Source organism: Nerophis lumbriciformis, linkage group LG28 (genome assembly GCF_033978685.3).
Source record: "Nerophis lumbriciformis linkage group LG28, RoL_Nlum_v2.1, whole genome shotgun sequence".
Taxonomy (NCBI): Eukaryota; Metazoa; Chordata; class Actinopteri; order Syngnathiformes; family Syngnathidae; genus Nerophis; species Nerophis lumbriciformis.
In genome coordinates this window covers 14635485-14659566 of record NC_084575.2, presented here as the reverse complement: position 1 = coordinate 14659566, position 24082 = coordinate 14635485, and the positions used below count along the sequence as shown (strand labels likewise).

The 24082-nt window shown below is 39.9% G+C and overlaps 2 protein-coding genes across 2 annotated transcripts in view; one reads left to right on the top strand and one right to left on the bottom strand.

Moving 5' to 3' along the window:
- The window catches only part of LOC133570885 (leucine-rich repeat neuronal protein 1-like), a 28102-nt gene extending 17106 nt beyond the window's left edge, over nt 1–10996 (top strand). The window contains exon 2 of the mRNA XM_061923674.1: nt 7945–10996. Within this exon, the coding sequence (XP_061779658.1) occupies nt 8154–10280 (2127 nt within the window). The 5' untranslated portion in view covers nt 7945–8153 and the 3' untranslated portion in view covers nt 10281–10996. The remainder of the gene's footprint in view (nt 1–7944) is intronic.
- A 2538-nt stretch (nt 10997–13534) lies between these two features.
- On the bottom strand, nt 13535–24081 carry sumf1 (sulfatase modifying factor 1). The gene is made up of 9 exons (XM_061923673.2): nt 23738–24081; nt 18621–18794; nt 18454–18528; nt 17811–17893; nt 17609–17731; nt 17426–17540; nt 14932–15045; nt 14795–14854; nt 13535–14490 (listed from the first exon to the last, which is right to left on the bottom strand). Exons 1-9 carry the CDS (start codon nt 23975–23977, stop codon nt 14389–14391), a joined length of 1086 nt encoding a protein of 361 aa, XP_061779657.1. The 5' UTR covers nt 23978–24081; the 3' UTR covers nt 13535–14388.
- Nucleotide 24082: the final 1 nt, after the last annotated feature.

Sequence of the window (24082 nt, the reverse complement as noted above, 5' to 3'; positions counted from 1 at the left end):
CGCGGAAGGAGATTTTCACAACAAAGTTCTAAAGCTTAGTGATATATCACATATCAGATTGTAGATGGGTTTATTTGTACTCTTCGCGTTCATATTTCACTGTTTTGTTGCATTTTTGTTGCATTTCGCTTGATTGTAAAATATGTCGACGGAGAGTGGTCATATGTTGTCAATATTCAGTGTTTTATCGTTCATAGTTAATATTGTAAATCCCACATTCTTTATTTTCATGTACATTCTGGGTGTCTCATTCAGTAAAAAAAAAAAAAAAATTCCATTCCTTTTTTTAAGGCGGTCTGTCATAACGTTTTTAGCATTCAATCAGACATTATTGTGAGGTTTTGTATTAGTGTTCCTAAAAGTAGATATACCGGCCCCCAGACACATTTTTTTCTCTAAATTTGGCCCCTGAGTCAAAATAATTGCCCAGGCCTGGACTAGACTGTACTTGGTATCATTACAGTGGATGTTAGGTGTAGATCGACCCATGGCGTTTGTTTACATTGTGACGCCGGTGAGCTACGGTGTGTAGTGAAGCATGTTTAGCTATTCCTCGTCCTGCAGGGATGATACTTGAAAGAAACGTACTTTATTTGTCGCCATGGAGGCAAGGATTAGTGATTTAGAAGTAGCTAAAACACTGCCGACTGCGGATGGACGTTAGCTAGCTAGCCATGTCTTAAAGCACCTCTTCCGGTGGGCGTTTCAGTGTTATAACTTCACCTTTAGTTTTTAAGCCAAAATGTGTCCTTTCTCCCTTTTCTGTCTACACACTGCGTCTGCTTGTAAGTACTCTGTGATTGTGCGCTGCCGAAAATGCTCGTCTGCTCGTAAAACCAGCAATGACACGACGTGACGAAGACGGGGGCGCGGGAGGGTAGGCGACCGGTACTTTTCAGAGGCGGTATAGTACCGAATATGATTCATTAGTATCACGGTACTATATTTATACGGTATACCGTACAACCCTACTTCAAGTACTACAGTTAAATCTAAATAAATAAATAGATATTAAAAAGGTATTGGCCTTTAAAAGCAGGGGAAAAAATACTGTGCACCCCTAGAAATTATCGTTATAATCATTACATTTATTTTTCATGCCTCTCCTACTGTACGTCACCAAGGTCAGTTGGTTTGTGAGCTGTGTGCATGTGAAAGTCAAAAAGTATCCTGTAAAATTGTTAGGCTATGGTTTTTAGAGCAATCTCCCGGCGACTAACCTTGTTGACAATACGGTCTTCACATGCTCTCATCTGTCTGCTGCTTCAGCCCGCAGATTTAGTAATGGCTTCTCAGGATACAGATGATGCTCCTGCCCTATGTCGGCAGCGTGAGGATTAATCACAAGCCTAATCTCTCTCCCTTCCCTCAGAACAAGAGTTCACAAAGGCGTTGTACCAGCAAAGCCAATCTGTGCAGCGTTTTACTCTGTCAGGTTTTCTCTTGAGGGAAATGATCCTCTGGGTTCTCCCTATTGATATTCCTGTCAGGTTATCAGGCAAGGATGAATATTTGCTGTATCGCCTCGCAAGAAAGGAAGAGGGTTGTTAAATCAAATTAAACTGCATTTTATTGGCAACCTCTAACCGTAATTATCAGACAATCCGATTAGACTGAAGTGTGAGGCATCTTTCTCAGCTAACCAACACCTTTGAAAAATGATTTATTTGTACAGGTTTTATTTAAAGTATCTAACACAGGGGTCGGCAACCCAAAATGTTGAAAGAGTCATATTGGACCAAAAATACAAAAACACATTTGTCTGGAGCCGCAAAAAATTAAAAGCCATATTACATACAGATAGTGTGTCATGAGATATACATTGAATCAAGAGGACTTAAAGGAAACTAAATGACCTCAAATGTAGCTACAAATGAGGCATAATGATGCAATATGTACATATCGCTTGCCTAAATAGCATGTTAGCATCGATTAGCTTGCAGTCATGCAGTGACCAAATATGTCTGATTAGCACTCTACACATGTCAATAACATCGACAAAACTCACCTTTGTGCATTCATGCACAAAGTTAAAAGTTTGGTGGACAAAATGAGACAGAAAAAGGATAAAACACGTCCTAGGAAGTCGGAGAAAGTTATATATGTAAACAAACTAAGGTGAGTTCAAGGACCGCCAAAATTAGTAGGACAAAACGGCGCTCGCCAAATACTCGAATCAGTGAAGCATGTTTAATATAAATAGTGTGATTTATAACAATTAGGGAGGATTGTGTCATGTTTTTCCTCCGACAGAAAACATACTAAAACAAAAAATATTTTTTTCCCCCTCATCTTTTTCCATTTTTCATACATTTTTGAAAAAGCTCCAGAGAGCCACTAGGGCGGCGCTAGAGCCGCGGGTTGCCGACCCCGGATCTAACAGAACTGAGTGTGTCCCTATCATTACAGCAGCGATTGTATTATGTTCTCAAGTAACAATACTATTCAAAGCAAACCTGCATGTACTCTTAGAGTAGTCAGTGTACAGCTTGTACATCAGTATAGATTTACCATCCATTGAAAAAGAGTCAACACACTAAATATATGAGGCAAGACAAGTACGCTTCATTGTGAAAATGTCCAATGTCGATACTTGGTGTGAGCGCCATTGTTATGTCGCACTGCCTTAATCCTCTTGGGCATGACATTCACCTGAACTTTTACTGGAATCATCTTCCACTTTTCCATGATGGTGGAGCTAGTGGATGGATGGTACTGAAGAAGGGCAACGATGCTCACAGAATGTCTATAAATGCCTATAAAATCCGCTACACCTCCCTGATACCGAAGTACATGTCAAACTATTTCCTTAACGTAAATGACCGCCATAACCACAACACCAGGGGGAGCTCCACTAACCACGTTTAACCCAGATTCCGATCTAACAAATGTCTTAACTCATTCTCTTTCTATGCCACATCAATGTGGAATGCGCTCCCAACAGGTATAAAAGAAAGGGCATCTCTATCCTCCTTCAAAACCGCACTAAAAGTACACCTCCAGGCAACTTCAACCCTAAACTAACACCCTCTCCGGATTGTTAATAATCAAATGTAAACAATCAAATGTAGATACTTTTCTTATGCCTTCTGATCTCTCTCTCTCTCTTTCTATGTCCACTACTTGCTGTACATATCCTACCAAGTCAGACCTACACTGTTTCAATATCCATTTCTCTGTTCTCAGTTGTTGATGACTGATGATAACAACCAAACCTAACCCCCCAACCCCTCCACACCCCGAATTGTAAATAATGTAAATAATTTAATGTATACACCCTGATGATTATCTTCTGTGATGACTGTATTATGATGATAGTATATATGATAGTATATATCTGTATCATGAATCAATTTAAGTGGACCTCGACTTAAACAAGTTGAACAACTTATTCGGGTGTTACCATTTAGTGGTCAATTGTACGGAATATGTACTTCACTGTGCAACCTACTAATAAAAGTCTCAATCAATCAATCAAAAACATTTTGGAATTATTGTTTCCCCGTAATGAGACACATTTCCCCAGTCCTGGCAGCACTCACACATCCTAAAACCACGTAGTCTATCTTGATACTTACTTATTTGGACAAAAATATCTTCGCTTTGACTAATTTTGAGTGGAATGTAATTCTACACTGCTATATAAGATGTATACTGAGTACTCTAAATCAGTGGTTCTCAACCTTTTTTCAGTGATGTACCTCCTGTGAACATTTTTTTAATTTAAGTACCCCCTAATCAGAGCAAAGCATTTTTGGTTGAAAAAAGAGATAAAGAAGTAAAATACAGCACTATGTCATCAGTTTCTGATTTATTAAATTGTATAACAGTGCAAAATATTGCTCATTTGTAGTGGTCTTTCTTGAACTATTTGGAAAAAAAGATATAAAAATAACTAAAAACTTGTTGAAAAATAAACAAGTGATTCAATTATAAATAAAGATTTCTACACATAGAAGTAATCATCAACTTAAAGTGCCCTCTTTGGGGATTGTGATAGAGATCATCTGGATTCTTGAACTTAATTCTAAACATTTCTTCACAAAAAAGAAATCTTTAACATCAATATTTATGGAACATGTCCACAAAAAATCTAGCTGTCAACACTGAATATTGCATTTCTTTTCACAGTTCTTTTTGACAGACATTTTAGTGAGAAACCCGAGCTTGTGCTTCACTGAGTTTATGAACTTACATTCATATTTTGTTGAAGTATTATTCAATAAATGTATTTATAAAGGATTTTTGAATTGTTGCTATTTTTAGAATATTTAAAAAAAAAATCTCACGTACCCCTTGGCATACCTTCAAGTACCCCCATTTGAGAACCACTGCTCTAAAGTATATCCGAGTTTAATTTTCCAATTTATTTTTTCACTAAGAAGATGGTAGGATGATAGGAATTAATTTTTAAAGATACCGTAGCTGCAAAAGGGGGACCAACGCCGAATTTTCCTCAATTTTTTGGCCAGTAGTCCCATTTGTCATGAATGTTCCGCAGTAATCATGAAGTCTGTGAAATGGACCATATGTGCCCAGCAGTACTTCCTAGGACCAACAAGGTCACACACACACACACACACACACACACACACACACACACACACACACACACACACACACACACACACACACACACGCACACACACGCACACACACGCACGCACACACACACAGGTGGGAAAGATTGCTAGGCCCCCACAGTGCAACCAGGCTGCCAGAGACCCAGCGCCAGGTGTCAAGAGTTTCATGGCCTCAGCGTGACAACAGCAATTATCATGGCTGTCTCCTTGAATTTCAAACTGGAGCAGCGAAAAATAAGTGGTAAAGAAGATGGCACGGCAGACACATATAGCGTGTAAATCTCCTTACATTAAGGTATTTAAGTTTGATTGAGGAATAGCGTCAGTGATAATTTATGAAATACCTCCAGAGAAGCTGGGTAGTGAGTCATTATAGAAACAGGTCAGGTGATATAAAGTATGCGCTTTCTTCAAGGGTGAAAACAAAAAGCTGTTTACACGGAACAACCTCGAACATCCTACTGTACACCTGCATCGGGTAATAAGCTGCGGACATAATGGAGCTTTTAATGGCTTTAGAGCCAGTTATTTCCCTCAGGAGCTGAGAGGCTGAAGCGGTGCGGATATCGGTGCTTAGTCACCAGGTGGACACGGGAAGACAATTCAAAGTAATAAGTCTTCTAGTGCTGCTGGATGTGTCAATGAGACATGTTTGTTCATAAATACAATGGATCCCTTTGGAGGAGTATATTCCTGCTTTATTGTTCTTTTTTTGATTTAAACCTGCTACCACTGCCCCCAAGTGGCCAACAAAAATATGATCACCTTTTACGCCATTAAAAAAAAAGGCCAGAAAAGAAGAGACACAAGTTCTCTTATCACAGTATATAGGCACTATACTTGCATAGAGGCTGGGGATTGCTGTGATATGCCCCTTGTATTACCCAAATGGTAATTAACAACAAATAAACACGTACACTCCAACTTACTGTACAGGGTATTCTGGGTAGTACACTGCAATATGTTTTATGTTAAACTTCCCCTATTTGACAACATTGACTTTTTGATTAAAGTACCACTGATAGTCACAAACACACTCGGTGTAGTGAAATTACCCTCTGTATTTGACCCATCCCCTTGTTCCACCCCCTGGGAGGTGAGGGGAGCAGTGAGCAGCAGCGGTGGCCGCGCTAGGGAATTATTTTGGTGATTTAACCCCCCAATTCCAACACTTGATGCTGAGTGCCAAGCAGGGAGGTGATGGGTCACATTTGTATAGTCTTTGGTATGACTCGGCCGGGGTTTGAACTCACGACCGACCGATCTCAGGGCGGACACTCTAATGTCGTTCCAACAGTAATATGCGTCCCTATAGTCTGTTTATTATAGCCACCAAATGTGAGAAAATCGTTCTCACTTCCTGGAAGTTTCAGTCAAAACTTCATGACGTCATGAAGGAAAAGCTTCGGTAACACTTTAGTATGGGGAACATATTCTAAGTAACAAAGATATCAGAGTTTGTAGGTGCCGAACCCCAAGATGCAGAGAAGGCGGAAGGCATTGTGCGAGAAAACATGATTTAAGTAAACACTATGGCAAAAAAACAAACAAAAGGGTAACAACAAAAGGCGCGCACAAGGCGGAGAACAAACTTGGCTATGAACTAAAATAGCACAGAGGCTAACTGTGGACAAGAAACAAAAACACTTACTGTGACACGAAGGAACTAGGACATGAGCAGAGTGAAACAAAAGTAGACAGAGCTACAACGACAAGTATTAAGACAGGTAGTAATGACAATGACAATAATCCAGCAGTGACTAGAGGGTAGGGCAGGTATAAAAAGCAGCTGGCTGATTGACACCAGGTGTGGCCAGGTGCCAATCAGCCACAGCTGAGGGGACACAGCACTCAGGGAGACAAACAGGAAACAGAACCAAAACAAGAGCGCTGACAGGAAATACTACACACACACACACACACAGAGGAAAAACTAAAACACAACCAAACTGTCAGGGGAAAGCCTGACAAAAGACTTAATTTAGAGTTATTTGGACACTAGGGGAACATATAAGGGTTAGGGTTAGGGTTACTAATAGGCAATAATTCTGAAGTTATTGAGGGAAGACTCTTAGTTAATGGCTTACTGGTTGTATAATAAGGCAATGCAGAATAAGGCATTAATAAGTACTTAACAATGACTAATTAAGAGCTAATATGTTACTAATTTGCATGTCAATAAGCAACTAATTAATGGTGAATATGTTCCCCATACTAAAGTGTTACCAAAGCTTTTTCTTTATGGACATGATAGCACCGCTGATCCGCTCATAAACAAATCCAGCCACCCTAAATATGCCCCCACCATTCCTTAGAGGAAAAATAACTATATATGTCAGTTAAACCGAATATAATTAACTTTCTTGTCTGTTCATGAAAGTACATGCAAACTTAATTAGACCAATTTGGTGTATATTGTCGGTACATTACAGTGGTGTAAAACTGTATTGCAGCACGATGAAAAGTGTTGATTTTGCCCCTAAGTAAATAGATAACCAAAACATTATGAACATCGGATGCATAGGATTATACACCTAATTGGATAAGGTTGTGCAGGTGTACCTGATGTTTTGGCTGGTGACCTAGTGACTCATGTTTTAGTTTAAGTCAGTTTCTCCTCACATGCCCTTTCTTTGCCAAGGATTAGGAAGTTGTGCCTACAGCGCAACACTAACACTTCAAAAAACGCTGACACTGCACTATTTCTATGACTTTTTCCTCATGAGCCTACATCATAAGCAGCTAGTGATTAGCAGTGAAGAGGACACACATACACACTCTCTGTTTATTAATCCTGTTGTGTAATGGGCTCACAGCCAGAGCTGCTGACTGTGCCTAACACACACACACACACACACACACACACACACACACACACACACACACACACACACACACACACACACACACACACACACACACACACACACACACGCACACACGCACACACGCACACACACACACACACACACACACACACACACACACATGCACGCACACACCGAAAAACACATGGTGATTTCTAAGGTGGCACCACAAATCAGAATACAGCATCTGAGACACTGCTAAACAACACAGGATTAATGAGGCTATAAAAGAGATGCTTGGCTGACTGAATGTGTTGATGAAGCCCTATTTGGCATGAGTTTCAGAAACAGAGAGAATAAAAGAGTCAACTGCCAAACAATGATGTCTAATCCAATAGGGTTTAAATTTATAGCAACACTGCCCAAAGGATGGAGTATCTGGCTTTTAACCAAAGGCCCTAAGACTATATTTGTCTGACCAGTGTACTTGTGTGTTTGTCACTACCTTAATTGTTTATGACGGGAAATCTTAATGTTTTTCTTGTCTTTTTTAGGTGATCACCTCGAGTAGAGAACAATCAGCTGCGATCACAAACCGATGTTCCCTGGGATTTTATTCAGGATGAAAAAAGGGCATTCATGAGGATTCTCCAGAGAAGCCAACAAACCGCAGAGTAGACCAATGCTCATGAACATTTTCTTCAAGAGTTCACTTAGAAGGCTGGCTCTCATTTAACAAATATTAGAGCACACAACAGACAACATGGTGCCTCCTGTACTCTGGCTGTGCATGGCCGTGCTAGTGGCTTCCCAGACACCTGTACATGTCAAGTGTCCTCATTTATGTGTGTGTGAGATCCGTCCTTGGTTTACCCCCCAGTCGACCTACAAGGAGGCAACAACAGTGGACTGCAATGACCTGAGGCTGACACGCATCCCTATCAACCTTTCCACAGATACTCAAGTGTTATTGCTCCAAAGTAACGTCATCTCTCACACCATGGGGGAGCTAAAAGCCCTTCTCAACTTGACGGAGTTGGACTTGTCACAGAACAACTTCAGCTCTGTGGAAGCTGTAGGCCTCACAAGCATGGATCATCTTACCACCCTGCATCTGGAGGAGAACCAGATCAGCAAGCTACCGGACAACTGTCTAGGAAATCTCTCCAGCTTGCAGGAGCTCTACATAAACCATAACCTTATAAGTTCCATCTCTGCTCGAGCATTTGCAGGTCTGCACAACCTGTTGCGTCTTCACCTCAACTCCAATAAGCTTCATGTTATTGACAGTCGCTGGTTTGAAGAAACACCAAACCTTGAGATCCTTATGATTGGGGAGAACCCGGTCATTGGCCTATTGGACTTCAACTTTAAGCCTCTCGGAAGTTTGAGGAGTTTGGTTCTTGCTGGCATGGATCTTACCGATGTTCCTCCAGATGCATTTGTAGGATTGGATAACCTGGAGAGTATCTCTTTCTATGACAACAAACTGGTCAGAATTCCCCAGTTGGCCCTCCAGAAAGTCCCCAATTTGAAATTTTTGGATTTAAACAAAAATCCAGTTCACAAAATCCAGGAAGGTGACTTCCGAAACATGCTTCACCTAAAAGAGTTGGGTATCAACAACATGATGGAGTTGGTGTCTATAGATCGTTATGCACTGGACAACCTGCCAGAACTGACTAAGCTGGAGGCCACAAACAACCCCAAGCTGTCTTATATCCACCGACTGGCCTTCAGAGACATGTCTTCTCTGGAGAGCCTGATGCTCAACAACAACGCTCTCACTGCTCTGTACCAGCATTCGGTGGAGGCCTTGCCGAACCTGCGGGAGATCAGTCTGCACAGTAACCCTCTACGCTGCGACTGCGTAATCCAGTGGATGAGTTCCAACAGGACCTCGGTACGTTTCATGGAGCCCCTGGCGATGCTTTGTACTTCTCCGCCAGAATTCAGGGGCCAGCGTGTTCGAGAGCTAAGACTGCTAGAGTCCCCTGAGCAATGCATCCCACTGATCTGCCATGACACGTTCCCTGGCCACCTCAACCTAAATCTTGGCATGAGTGTCAGCCTGGACTGCAGGGCCATGGCTGAACCAGATCCGGAGATATACTGGGTGACCCCTCTTGGGAGCAAAATTACTAAGGACACTGTGTCAGAGCACTACCACCTGAGCAGTGAAGGGACTTTGTGGCTGTCCCATGTACAGGTGGAGGATTCTGGACACTACACTTGTGTGGCCCAGAACACTGAAGGGGCTGACACACGGGTTGCCTCCATTCGAGTGAACGGCACCCTGCTTGACAGTGCTCAGGTGATGAGGATCTATGTCAAGCAGACCGAGTCACACTCCATCCTTGTGTCTTGGAAAGTCAACTCCAACGTCATGTCTTCAAACATAAAATGGGCCTCAGCCACCATGAAGATTGACAACCCGCGCATCACTTACACTGCTCGCGTACCCGTCGACGTTCACGAATACAACCTCACTCATCTTCAACCTGCCACAGAGTATGAGGTATGTCTGACGGTCTCCAATATCCACCTGACGACGCACAAGTCTTGCGTAAATGTAACAACCCGTGGCTCGCCATTTGCCCTGAACCTGTCAGAGCAGCACCCGAGCGCTGCAGTGCTCGCTGTCATGGCAACCGCACTGGCATTCCTCAGTCTGGCTACCGTAGGCGTGTACACGGCTCGTAGATGGAAGAGGAAGAACTATCACCACTCCTTGAAGAAATACATGTTAAAGACGTCCTCCATCCCTCTCAATGAGCTTTACCCGCCGCTAATCAACCTGTGGGAGGCTGACGGGGAGAAGGACAAAGATGGCAGCACGGAGGGAAAACCTTCACCTGTGGATACCACACGTAGCTACTATATGTGGTGAGTATGTAGCGAGGAGACGTCTCCAGCAGCACAAACAGACAAGGAACTTTTGCCATTTTTGGTGCAAAAGTCATATAAAGTTGTAATGTTGGCTTTGCTAATAAGTAGCAGAGTGAACAAGGACAGAATTTGTATTAGTATAGCGTATCGCATTTCTTTGATTCTTTACATTTCTTGTTTTGGTCTTCAAAACAGCAACTGTATCTAGATTCCTTGTAACTTTAGTTGCTATGCTGTATCTGTGGTGCATTTCTAACTCACTTCTTTTGGGGTTAATAATACTGCAGCAGGGGGCAGCATTTGCAAAGATAAGTCTTTCTGTTTTGTGGAACAGGTGGACTGTGCACTGATAGGTGTTGGAGTTTGTGCGAACTTGAACAAATTGAAGCGACAGCCAGTTTTAGACTTGTTACACTGTCTACTGAATGTTGGCAACCGTGCAGTAATGTTGTATCAACTATACCTTTACACTTTGTCATTTAAAATTTAATAGCATTTTAGTTTGTAGATAAATGTGATGTTACATGCTAGAAACACAAATGTTGCTAAAAAAAAAAAAACTTTTATTTTTTTTCAAACCATGAACATTAGAATGTTTTTGCTCTCTTCCTCATAAATAACATGAGGATGTACTTTTTTTTGCTAGGATTTTCGCTGATTGGTTAGTATTTTCACATGTGCTGTTATCTTGACAATGTCAACATAAATACTTTTCTGATTCTTTTGCAGACTTCTTTGTATTTTATTGTATCAATTTTGAAATTGATTGCTGCCTATAAAGTAGTCATGTTTGCTTCACAATGATTGTTAGGAGGAATAAAAGTACAGCAGATAAACATTAACATTATTCAGATGTATCAGTATATTATAGAAAAAAACACTCCAAGAACATTTTGACAGTTCCACAGTCCCATTTATGTAGCTTGTGTGTAGTCTTTACCCCAACAGCTTCGAAATCTGAAGTATGCTGACAAGTAGTGATGTCCAGATACCACTTTTTCATTTCTGATGTGATATTGACCGATACCGATGTTGATCCGATACAATATCTGCAGGAATTATTACTTTTTATTTTAAAGAGTGGAATGTTCGAAAAGGTGTGATCAAGTCAAATGACTCAAAGAACAATGGTAGGTATGAAAAACAGTAGCCTACTTATCATTAACTGTCTGGTATAGACTTATGCTGTCTTTAAGTTGAATTGGTGTGGTCATTTTTTGGCGACATCTAGTGCCCACAATAATTCATTGTTAAACTCATGACTCAGTAAGTTGAATAATGCAGACACTTTTGTTACTGGATATTTTCTAATACGCATCTGCCTTCGAGACTTTGTATGTGTAAGTACTGTACAACAGTAATTATTTAATACTTGTTTAGATTAACATATGTTATGTTTTAGACCTCAATATTGTTTAATTAAGGACATTTTCCTTGCCCTTATGTGGGCTATACCGAGGATGTCGTTGTGGCTTGTGCAGCCCTTTGAGACACTTGTGATTTAGGGCTATATAAATAAACATTGATTGATTGATTGATTGATTTATTATGAATGTCTAGCTAGTGTGCTATTGTGTGCTTATGCTGCTAGCTCCCAGTAGCAATGTTTATCTTTTGTGAATTCACAAAAATTCAAGAAAAGACCAACCTTGTGCGCTTACTGGAGGATATTTAGCTGTTAACTGGCTGTCCATTTTTGCACATGTAAACATGCTGCAGGACTGCTTGTATCGGAGCACTCATATCAGATTTTCAATGCAAGCTGACATCATCTTATCCTCTTTTTTTTTTTTGTAACTGATATCGGATATAAATATTAGATCAGGACACCACTACAGGCAAGTTGTTTTAGCCCTCATGAACATAATCAAATAATTATTTAATTCAGGCAGACATAATTGCAGGGCTCGAATTTTACCGCGGCAACTACAGCAAGTGCCGCGACCGCCCTTGTCTTTCGCTGTAGTGCTCAAAAAATTGACCAACATTTGCGGCAAGAACATGCCGTGACCGCCCTTGACTTTTTACTTGTTAATGGAGTAACAGTTAACGGTATAATGATAATTTGCGATAGTTAGTAATACCGTTTAATTTTTTAATTACCGAAAAACCGTCATTTATTAATACATTTTCGGCAAGACGAAGACATGCGCACTAGCGGTGTTTGGCTGGATAATCATGGCGGACCAACGACACCGACTTTGCTGCAGAGATTTCCCCTCGGAGTAAATGGAGCCAAGTGCTTGGTTTAACCTCATTTTCCTTCGCTTCCAGTCGTGCGTCTAAGAGCGCACTGCTGTGTTTAGATGGAGACAGGTGTGGACAATATTGTCCCCACACTAAAAGTATGCAGCGAAGGAGAAAACTATTCGATGTTTTGCAGCAGGCGATGTGTAGTGAACGTTGTCACAACTTTCTTATAAAGTCTTTACTTTGTTTACTGGGATGTTTATGGGATGTCCTTTATTTAACTGCAAACTGTATCAGTGTTCAAATAACACCAATACTGGCTATATGTTTTGTCATCTAATCGAATTGAACGCTGGCTGTGAAGATTGTTTATTCGATGTGAGAGGGATCACTCCGGGTTTTTTTTGTTGGCCAAACTTTTGTACTGAACCACTAGGAGGCGTTGGAGAAGTAAAAAGCCTGTTTATTAGACTTCATTTTCATTAGCCAAACTGCTTTGTGTTTTATTTTGATATCAAAAAGTAAACACAAGGTTTTTTTCTTTTTTGCAGTGTTTTTTTCATGTCACTAAGGTGTTACTACAAAAATCAATCATGTGACACAGCCTTTTGTTAATGTTTTATTGTGTATAGTTAATTCCTATACAACATATTTCTGCTCAAACTCTTAATGGATCTGTCCCGAGACAGCATCTACATCTACATAGAAATGTACATCACTTAAAAAAATTAATAAATAAAAACTCTCTCTATCAAAATGTAAAAATAGAGATAAAAGAATCAAAAATTTCCCCCAGGGATCAATAAAGTACTTTCTATTCTATTCTATTCTATGTAATGACAAAAAGCTGACAAGTTGATGTTATTAAAGAATTTAAAAAAACTAATATTTGTCTATAGATATATGGATAATGTTTATCTATTGTCTTTTTTATTAGACATTACAAATGACATGATGGCATTACGTTCACACCCCAACACTGCTTTACCCAACAATCAGTAATCATGATTTCAATATTGATAACAATAATCTTAATTATTACATATATATATATATACCGGTATATATATATATATATATGTATACCGTATTTTTTGGAGTATAAGTCGCTCCGGCGTATAAGTCGTACCGGCCGAAAATGCATAATAAAGAAGAAAAAAAACATATATAAGTCACACTGGAGTATAAGTCGCATTTTTGGGGGAAATTTATTTCATAAAACCCAACACCAAGAATAGACATTTGAAAGGCAATTTAAAATAAATACAGAATAGTGAACAACAGGCTGAATAAGTGTATGTTATATGAGGCATAAATAACCAACTGAGAACGTGCCTGGTATGTTAACTTAACATATTATGGTAAGAGTCATTCAAATAACTATAACTTATAGAACATGCTATACGTTTACCAAACAATCTGTCACTCCTAATCGCTAAATCCCATGTAATCTTATACGTCTAGTCTCTTACGTGAATGAGCTAAATATTATTATTTGATATTTTACGGTAATGTGTTAATAATTTCACACATAAGTCGCTCCTGAGTATAAGTCGCACCCCCGGCCAAACTATGAAAAAAACTGCGACTTGTAGTCCGAAAAATACGGTATATATATATATATACACACACATATATATATCTCCTGCCTTGAAAGAAAATAATGTTTGCCTTGGTGCCCTAAAATATGAGTCCTCCTTTAAGGAAACACTCGCCTTGACCTTACAAAGTTAAAATTCGAGGCCTGTAATTGTTTCGTGGACTCTGCTAAAAAATTATTTTCATTCATTTCAAACAAAAATGAAAGAGAAATACTGACTTATTGTAATTAAAAAGTCATGTGTCTGCAATAAAGCAGTGCATACATTCAGGCCAAGGAGATGGACGTAACATTACAAACCCTGTGACCCAAGTGTGAGTCAATGTGGCTGTGGAGAGACGCAACGAAAACCAAGATTGGAGGCGGAGCTGTCCGGCGTGTTCTGGCTCCGAGCCGCACAGCGGTACCGGTAACAGTATGACTATGAGTGGGAGAGAGATGTGGTATATATACATAAATTAAATCTCATCACACCACGAGACAGGTCACTTAATGAGAGAATCAATGTGAATAAAAATGGAAGCATTTTTCTAACAAAAGGGTGGGGAGGCCCATTTTATAAATCGTTGCTTATAGATCTATCACGTGTTCCAGGTATAAATAAAAATGTACACAAAATAACAAGTCGGCTTTTAAAATATGTTATCATCTCTATTTTTGTCTTGTTACAGTGAGGGTATGACGCTTCTGCCAAATATATAGAGAAAGTTTTGAATATACTTTACCTTGTGACACATGTATGACCCTCCCTTTTTTACTTTGTCAGTGCCTGATAGAGGACCTGTCTAAAATAAAAATGTAGATATTAGAATCAAAATTCAAGCTTAAAATAATTCTTGGAGATGTTGCGGTGTGACATTACCGGGTTATTTTGTTGCTCTGCGGAGTGATGCACTGTCCACCAGTCTGACGTCCATTCCCACGCATTCCCCACCATGTCAAACACACCAAAAGAATTGGCGGGAAAAGACATCACCTGCAGGGTGTCAGACATTCCGATCATATATTTGGGCTGCTTATCAACGGGAAAGATTGCAACTTTGCCAGGTGACTTTGCAGAAACAAAGGAGAAAAGGAAAATAAAAATGAAAGTGAAGAAAATAGACTCCTAATTGTTAAAATTAATAGTTTTTTGGTGTCTATAGAAAAACACAAACATTGTAATGCCAGCTTTCTTTAAAAAAGTATTAGAGGTGCATGATAAATAGTATTATATTTTAGGAGTTATCATGTCACACTGATGAATCCAATACCATAAAAAATTGCTCAGCTAACCGATAAAAATGCTCTAATGAGGTGAGATTACCCACACTGTGCAGTAGGGGGGTTAGGGTGAGCAAATGAAGCGCTCCTTTTCTCCTACTTAGAATGCTTCAAGCCTGCCGTAAATTTCCTCTGAGCTCATTGTAAACAAACATGGCGTTGATCTTGTGCTACTTTGTCACTATTTCAGAGGAAGACTTGTGTGTGCTATTTGCACAAAATGCTCTGCAAATATTCCACGAGGAGGAAAATAACATCACGCTTCAACACATCAATCCTTATAAGCCACTATTGCTACAACAGTGTTTTGAAAGTGTAATTTTTATTGCTATAGCCAGACGTAGTTAGAAGACCTAATGAACCTAATTGGACTAGTCTTTTGAAAGCCTATGAAGGCATGTGCTGCCAGAAAAGCTGCCACAGAACCAGAAAAAAGGTACCGTCAGGACAAATCTACAGGTACAATTTGTCAAATCCACCTTTGTTTGAGTCTTTCTTACCTTAAATCTACATTTGAAACATAATAGAGAAAAGATTTTTGGTTATCAGTCTTTAAAAACAGGAGGTATCGGCAACATTTTTTTCATTCATCCCTATGTAATATTAACAATTATACTAACTGTCATCACCTATAACACAAAACTAAACTTGTTCAGATAGCTTAGTATAATTGACCTATATCAGATTGGTGTTAACATCTTTAATGCACAAAATATTCGTGCATCCTTAAATTTAGCTAGAAACAGCTTGTACACACCTGCAGTAAACCAAAAGTACCGTATTTTCCGCACTATAAGTCGCACCTACAAACCTCCAATTTTGTCAAAAGCTGACAGTGCGCCTTATAATCCGGTGCGCCTTATATATGAACCAATATTGAGCCTCCAACAGGTAAAAGTTTCAATCAATCAATCAATCGCAACTACGATAAGCAGCCGCCGACTTCATTTTCCCCCGTAGAAGAAGAAGAGCGCGGTGCATGCTGGGATATATGACTGCGCGAGGCGTGCCGTTTCATTTCCATTTGTTTGTTTATGTAAAGGCCCCAAAATGGCTCCTATTAAGAGACACGCTTACGACGCAGAGTTTAAACTTAAGACGATCAGTCACGCAGTAGAACACGGGAATAGAGCAACACTGACTCGATTAATGACGACTTCGACGAGACGGAGCCAGGCATGTTGGATGCCGTATCCGCCCAACTGTATAATTCGGACACTGAAGAAGAAGAAATCGAGTGATTCGTGGATGAGTAATAACTTCATAAAGTGAGCTTTACATGTTTATTTTGTGTGTTGTGTTGTGTGAGATTAACGTTTGAGCAACATTGAGTTATTAATATTGTTATTGCTCTGCACTATTTCGAGTGTTACTATATTGTGATTGCACTAACGTTTGGTTTACCGTAACAGTATCAGACTGTTTTTTACGTGTTTATTGAATCAGGGATAAGTTCCCCTCCACTATGTGATATAAATGTTGTACTACATGTCATACCTTGTTGTTGTTAAAAGATAAACAAAACACCACGTCACTGACTTTACCTCGGGGAAAATAATAAAACAGCTGTTTATTCATTTTGGGAGTGAACAGAGTTGTCAGAACGCTGGTTGGTAATCTATTAATAAAGTTTGACTGACCTATCTGACTCGTTTGTTGACATTCCCTTTAGCGCAGCTCCATCTAATGGATGCATAACGTAACCCCAGCCTCTACTGTAGCGTCTATTCTATGCGCCTTATATATGAACAAGTTTTAAAATATGTCATTCATTGAAGGTGCGCCTTATAATCCGGTGCGCCTTATAGCGCGGAAAATACGGTAATCAAGCACAGGATCAATACAGTATCTAAGATTCTACGGTTTACAGCTATCCATATAGTGCACGTAATACAACTACAATCATGTTATTCATGAGATCTGCAAAAACTTGAGCGGCCAGTTTATCAATAGCATTTTTTATTTACTGTGGATTCTCATCACCATTAAATCTTCTAAGTCAATTACAAATCAGGTTTCTTCCAGCTAAATGATGAAATCTCTTCGACAGGGCCAAATGGCGGGATTTCATTTCCTGACCCTTCCGATCTTACCGGTGAGGTTTTGACATATCCATCTTCTGCAGAATTATGTTGGGGGAAGTCCCCCTGCCAGAGGTTGGCGAAGTGTTGCCCCTTTGGGTTCAGCAGATTTCCCCATGGGTAAAGTCTACATGTAACAATGAAATTGAGAAATATTGCATACAGAACTGGTGAGGGTGGAATTTTCAATCTCACCTGTCTCTTAAATTGCCTCTACAGGCGTACTCCCACTCTGCTTCTGTGGGAAGCCTCTTGCTGACCCAGGTACAGTAGGTAACAGCGTCCGCCCAAGACACATGAATAACAGGATGATCCAGTCTGGAAAAATACATGATTTTAGTTTTTTCACCAAAACTGATTTAAAAACGGGGGTTCTTTCCAAATCAAAGCTCCTTACCTGTCTTTGATATCACTGTCAGAACCCTCTGGGTGTCTCCAGTTGGCACCATTCACTGGGAGCCACCAGGGGGCAGCAGCCACCTTGAAATGCAAGCATTTGTTTTGTGAATGATGCAGTTAAGGACTATAATACTGTATTTCCAATTATGGAGCCAAATAAAGTGAAATGTCTGTTTTACTGCTGTGGATTGCTTCCTGCTGATGTGCACTGTAACTAATGGACAGCGTGTCTTGCATGGTAAAGCGGCCGTGCCAACAACTTGAGGGTTCTAGGTTCAATCCCAGCTTCCGTCATCCTAGCCATGTCTGTTGTGTCCTTGGGCGATACACTTCACCCTTGCTCCAGATTTGTCGTGGTTAGGGCCTTGCGTGGCAGCTCCCGCCATCAGTGTGTGAATGGGTGAATGTGGAAATAGTGTTTAAAGCGCTTTGACACTATCACTTGAAGGTAACAAAGCGCAATAACCCATTTACCAAATGCAATGGGGAAAAAAACGCATGTCAGCAGGAAACGGTGGGGAAACAAAGCCCCAGAAAGTGCATGGTTTCAATAGCAACCACAAAAACAGGGTCCAATCTGGGATAATTGAGCGGTCTATAAGAGGAAACGTTGTTGTAAAATAATACAAAAACATACTTACCGCTTGTGTGATTTGGCTTTTGACAGTCTCACTCAGAATTCCTTCAAAAACAAACGAATCCCCAAACTTCTCTGCCTGAGAGAATAAAAAGCGATATGCGAATGACCCCTCAGTTCGCTGTATTAAGTAAAACAATACACGCATAGCAATTTGGACTTGACTAGCACCTCGGTCACGTAGCCAGTGGCATTGACAAAGCTCTGGAACTGTCGGTTGGTGACTTCCTGGATGTCCATGTAGAAAGAGTCTACATGGACCCGCCTCTGAGGACCCTCGCCATCAGCAGGGATGCCCGGGTTGTCTGTTCCCATTAGAAATTCTCCGCCAGAAATCAGCACCATCTACAGTATATGCAGGAAATAGTCATGCAAATGTTGTGATGTTCTGTCTTCGGTTCGTCAAACAACATATTTACAAGCGGGAACAGCTCATCAATTTTGCGTATTTAAGCACCCAAACTGCAAACTAACCCACTACGGGGCCAAAGAAAGTTGTGAGGTGTAGGACACTGTGTGACAACAGTGCGACCTCCTGGAAGTGACTGCATCCATTGATGTACAGGTAAAAGCCAGTAAATTAGAATATTTTGAAAAACTTGATTTATTTCAGTAATTGCATTCAAAAGGTGTAACTTCTACATTATATTTATTCATTGCACACAGACTGATGCATTCAAATGTTTATTTCATTTAATTTTGATGATTTGAAGTGGCAACAAATGAAAATCCAAAATTCTGTGTGTCACAAAATTAGAATATTGTGTAAGGGTTAAATTTTGAAGACACCTGGTGCCACAAACTAATCAGCTGATTAACTCAAAACACCTGCAAAGGGCTTTAAATGGTCTCTCAGTCCAGTTCTGAAGCCTACACAAACATGGGGAAGACTTCAGATTTGACAGCTGTCCAAAAGGCAACCATCGACACATTGCACAAGGAGGGAAAGACACAAAAGGTTATTGCTGAAGAGGCTGGCTGTTCTCAGAGCTCTGTGTCCAAACACATTAATGGAGAGGCAAAGGGAAGGAAAAACTGTGGTCAGAAAAAGTGTACAAGCGATAGGGATCACCGCGCCCTGGTCAAGATTGTGAAAAAAAACCCATTCAAAAATGTGGGGGAGATTCAGAAGGAGTGGACAGCTGCTGGAGTCAGTGCTTCAAAATCCACCACCAAGAGACGCTTGAAAGACATGGGTTTCAACTGCCGCATACCTCGTGTCAAGCCACTGTTGACCAAGAAACAGCGCGCAAAGCGTCTCACCTGGGCTAAGGAAAAAAAGAGCTGGACTGCTGCTGAGTGGTCCAAAGTCATGTTTTCTGACGAAAGCAAATTTTGCATTTCCTTTGGAAATCGAGGTCCCAGAGTCTGGAGGAAGACAGGAGAGGCACAGGATCCACGTTGCCTGAAGTCTAGTGTAAAGTTTCCACCATCAGTGATGGTTTGGGGTGCCATGTCATCTGCTGGTGTCGGTCCACTCTGTTTCCTGAGATCCAGGGTCAACGCAGCCGTCTACCAGCAAGTTTTAGAGCACTTCATGCTTCCTGCTGCTGACCTGCTCTATGGAGATGGAGATTTCAAGTTCCAACAGGACTTGGCGCCTGCACACAGCGCAAAATCTACCCGTGCCTGGTTTACGGATCATGGTATTTCTGTTCTAAATTGGCCCGCCAACTCCCCTGACCTTAGCCCCATAGAAAATCTGTGGGGTATTGTGAAAAGGAAGATGCAGAATGCCAGACCCAAAAACGCAGAAGAGTTGAAGGCCACTATCAGAGCAACCTGGGCTCTCATAACACCTGAGCAGTGCCAGAAACTCATCGACTCCATGCCACGCCGCATTAACGCAGTAATTGAGGCAAAAGGAGCTCCAACCAAGTATTGAGTATTGTACATGCTCATATTTTTCATTTTCATACTTTTCAGTTGGCCAACATTTCTAAAAATCCCTTTTTTGTATTAGCCTTAAGTAATATTCTAATTTTGTGACACACGGAATTTTGGATTTTCATTTGTTGCCACTTCAAATCATCAAAATTAAATGAAATAAACATTTGAATGCATCAGTCTGTGTGCAATGAATAAATATAATGTACAAGTTACACCTTTTGAATGCAATTACTGAAATAAATCAAGTTTTTCAAAATATTCTAATTTACTGGCTTTTACCTGTAAATAAATTTGTGTGAACACACAATCGTTCGTTCGCTTGTTCTTGGATATGACACGAGCGCCAGCACTTTGATAAAGAAGGTAAATAACACTAGTTAAATAAATAACTCAAGGCAAAGTAAGGAAGTGGTATTTGTGTGTTTCTGTCTACCCCTGCGCCAACTAGTCTTCAAGAAAAGGTGAAAGTGATGTTATATGTTAATTAATATATTTCAGACATCATTTACATGCATTGTTTTCTGCTTATAAAACCACAATTATTTTCTGTAAAATGTGTGTTGTGTTAATATTTTCAGATGTCTGAAACAGATTAATTGGATTTGTGCAAACAAATGCTTCTGTTTTTGTTCGATTCGCTCTTTGGAATGGAAAGATATCAAAAACTGGACTACCGCTGTACAAGCTGTACACGGACTCCTCTAACGTGTATCTATATGCAAAAGCAGTTATTATAGAATTGAGAAAGTATAATAACACTGTTACAGAAATGTGAGGGGTGTACTCACTTTGTTGATACACCGTATAATGTGATAAAAGATAGACTTAATCTATTTAGGACACACACACAAAAAAGGGGAGTTTAGCTAAGAAAACTTATATTATGTATTTTAGTCAGTCGTATCAATTGTTTTATGTTATCATGTAATGTACAAGGTGAGTGTCTACAACAGCACATTTGGCACCTAAATCTCATAATTGTGCGTTTTAATATTGTAAATCTGTGTACTGTACCATGTTTTAAATGTGTTTGTCTTAATTTTAATATCAATTTACCAAGACAGTGGAGATGACAATTAGCCATTGGCTATAATCTCACATATTTACATGTCAAACATTCATTAATATGTATTGTCCCCTTTTTGAATAAACAAAATCTCAGTTTATAGCCTCCAGCAGACACAGGAACTGCCTCATAAATACACAAAAGGAGTTAAGTAATTAGTTTATGACAAACGTTACCTTACTTAGTATATTCTCCTCCCCATTTGCATCAGAAAGCACCTCATTTTTTCCTATGGAATATTTTACAGCTGTTGTGGAATTTCAATGATTTTGATTCAATGAATAAAGGGTTTGAATGTTCTCTATATCCAACCTTATTTAGTATTGATCTTTTTTGTAACATGGTTAATGAATGAAGTGTACTTGTCCTGAGATCGGTAGGTCGTGAGTTCAAACCCCGGCCGAGTCATACCAAAGACTATAAAAATGGGACCCATTACCTCCCTGCTTGGTACTCAGCATCAAGGGTTAGAATTGGGGGTTAAATCACCAAAAATGATTCCCGGGCGCGGCCACCGCTGCTGCTCACTGCTCCCTTCACCTCCCAGGGGGTGATCAAGAGTGATGGGTCAAATGCAGAGAATAATTTCGCTACACCTAGTGTGTGTGTGACTATCATTGGTACTTTAACTTTAACTTTTAACTTTTGTAGTTGTTTCCCCATATTTCTGCACAGTAACACTAGCGAGCAGTAGAGAATATGGAGTGATTTAGCTTTATTCTTTGCCGCTTTAATTTTTTTTTTAGATTTCCAGTTCATTTTATCATCAATCATTATACCTAGAAATTTGGTTTCATTTACTCTTTCAATTTCTACTTCATCCATTTGTGAATTACTGTGAATTATATTTATATAGCGCTTTTCTCTAGTGACTCAAAGCGCTTTTTACATAGTGAAACCCAATATGTAAGTTACCGTATTTTTTGAGGTATAAGTCGCTCCGCAGTATAAGTCGCACCGGCCGAAAATGCATAATAAAGAAGGAAAAAAACATATATAAGTCGCACTGGAGTGTAAGTCGCATTTTTGGAGGAAATGTATTTGAAAAACCCAACACCAAGAATAGACATTTGAAAGGCAATTTAAAATAAATAAAGAATAGTGAACAACAGGCTGAATAAGTGTACGTTATATGAGGCATAAATAACCAACTGAGAATGTGCCTGGTATGTTAACGTAACATATTATGGTAAGAGTCATTCAAATAACTATAACATATAGAACATGCTATACATTTACCAAACAATCTGTCACTCCTAATCGCTAAATCCCATGAAATCTTATACGTCTAGTCTCTTACGTGAATGAGTTAAATAATATTATTTGATATTTTACGGTAATGTGTTAAAAATTTCACACATAAGTCGCTCCTGAGTATAAGTCGCACCCCCGGCCAAACTATGAAAAAAACTGCGACCTATAGTCCGAAAAATACGGTACATTTAAACCAGTGTGGGTGGCACTGGGAACAGGTGGGTAAAGTGTCTTGCCCAAGAACACAACGGCAGTAACTAGGACGGCGTGGGTAAAGTTTGACTTTCCCATCTACTGTTACCCAATAGCAATATTTTAGTTTTACTGAGGTTTTAGGATAGTCTGTAGTTGTCAAACCAGCTTTTTAATTTGTTCATTTCTTCTGTTATTTGTACTAGCTTCTAATACAAACTTTAAGTCTTTTGTGCAACAGCAGCCGATCAGCTGCTGTTGACGGTCCCTGACACAAGGCTGAAGCTTAGAGGTGACAGAGCTTTCGCCGTTGCTGCTCCCAAGCTCTGGAACGACCTACCCCTGAGTGTTAGACAAGCCTCCTCTCTTCCTGTTTTTAAATCTCTCTTAAAAACATACTTTTATTCCATGGCTTTTAACACTGAGTGATATCCATCCTGCAATGGCGCCCCATAATACACCTGCTGTGATCCTGTTTTTATGTTTTTATGTTTTTATTAATTCTATTTTAATTATTTATTTTTTATCATGTTCTGTTTGTGTTGTGTTGTGTTTGCTCGGTACTCGTTTTATCTTTTAACCTGCTCATTGTACAGCACTTTGGCTACCCCTGTGGTGAATTTTAAATGTGCTTTATAAATAAAGTTGATTTGATTTGATTTTGTAACTTTACAAATGTTAATATTGTAAATATGTGTACTGTACCGTGTTTTGAATGTGTTTGCCCTAATTTTATTATCAATTTACCAAAACAGTGGAGATGATCCCATTGGCTATAATCTCACATCCCCTTTTAAGTAAACACAATCTCAGTTTATAGCCTCCAGCAGACATAGGTACCGCCTCATAAATACACAAAAGGAGTTAAGTTTATGACAAACGTTACCTTACTTGGTATCTTCTCCTCTCCATTTGCATCAGAAAACAACTCATTTGTTCCTTTGGAATATTTTACAGCTGCATCCTGCGATGATGTCTTGTGCTCTACAACGGGGTCTCTCTTCAAACTCTCACAGCCACAGCTCGCTCTGCCCTGCACGGCTTCTGGCTCCGACTGAGCCCCGTATACATACATTTTGTCCAGGCGTCCCAAAAAAACCACCAATACAGCCAAAAATCGGAGCATTGTCGCTCAGGCACCGCTCTTGTTGTTTACACTTCCACTTCCGCAAAGTCACGTGATTAGTCTTCTTCCGCTTTGCTTTTTTTTTTTAATTGCGCAGCTGGTCAA

Coding starts and splice junctions, on each gene's coding strand:
- sumf1 (XM_061923673.2), bottom strand. CDS start 23,977: ATGCTCCGATTTTTGGCTGTATTGGTGGTTTTTTTGGGACGCCTGGAC. Junction 18,529..18,620: donor CCACTGGCTACGTGACCGAG/GTGCTAGTCAAG, acceptor TTATTCTCTCAG/GCAGAGAAGTTTGGGGATTC. Junction 15,046..17,425: donor GATATGTCAAAACCTCACCG/GTAAGATCGGAA, acceptor GACACCCTGCAG/GTGATGTCTTTTCCCGCCAA.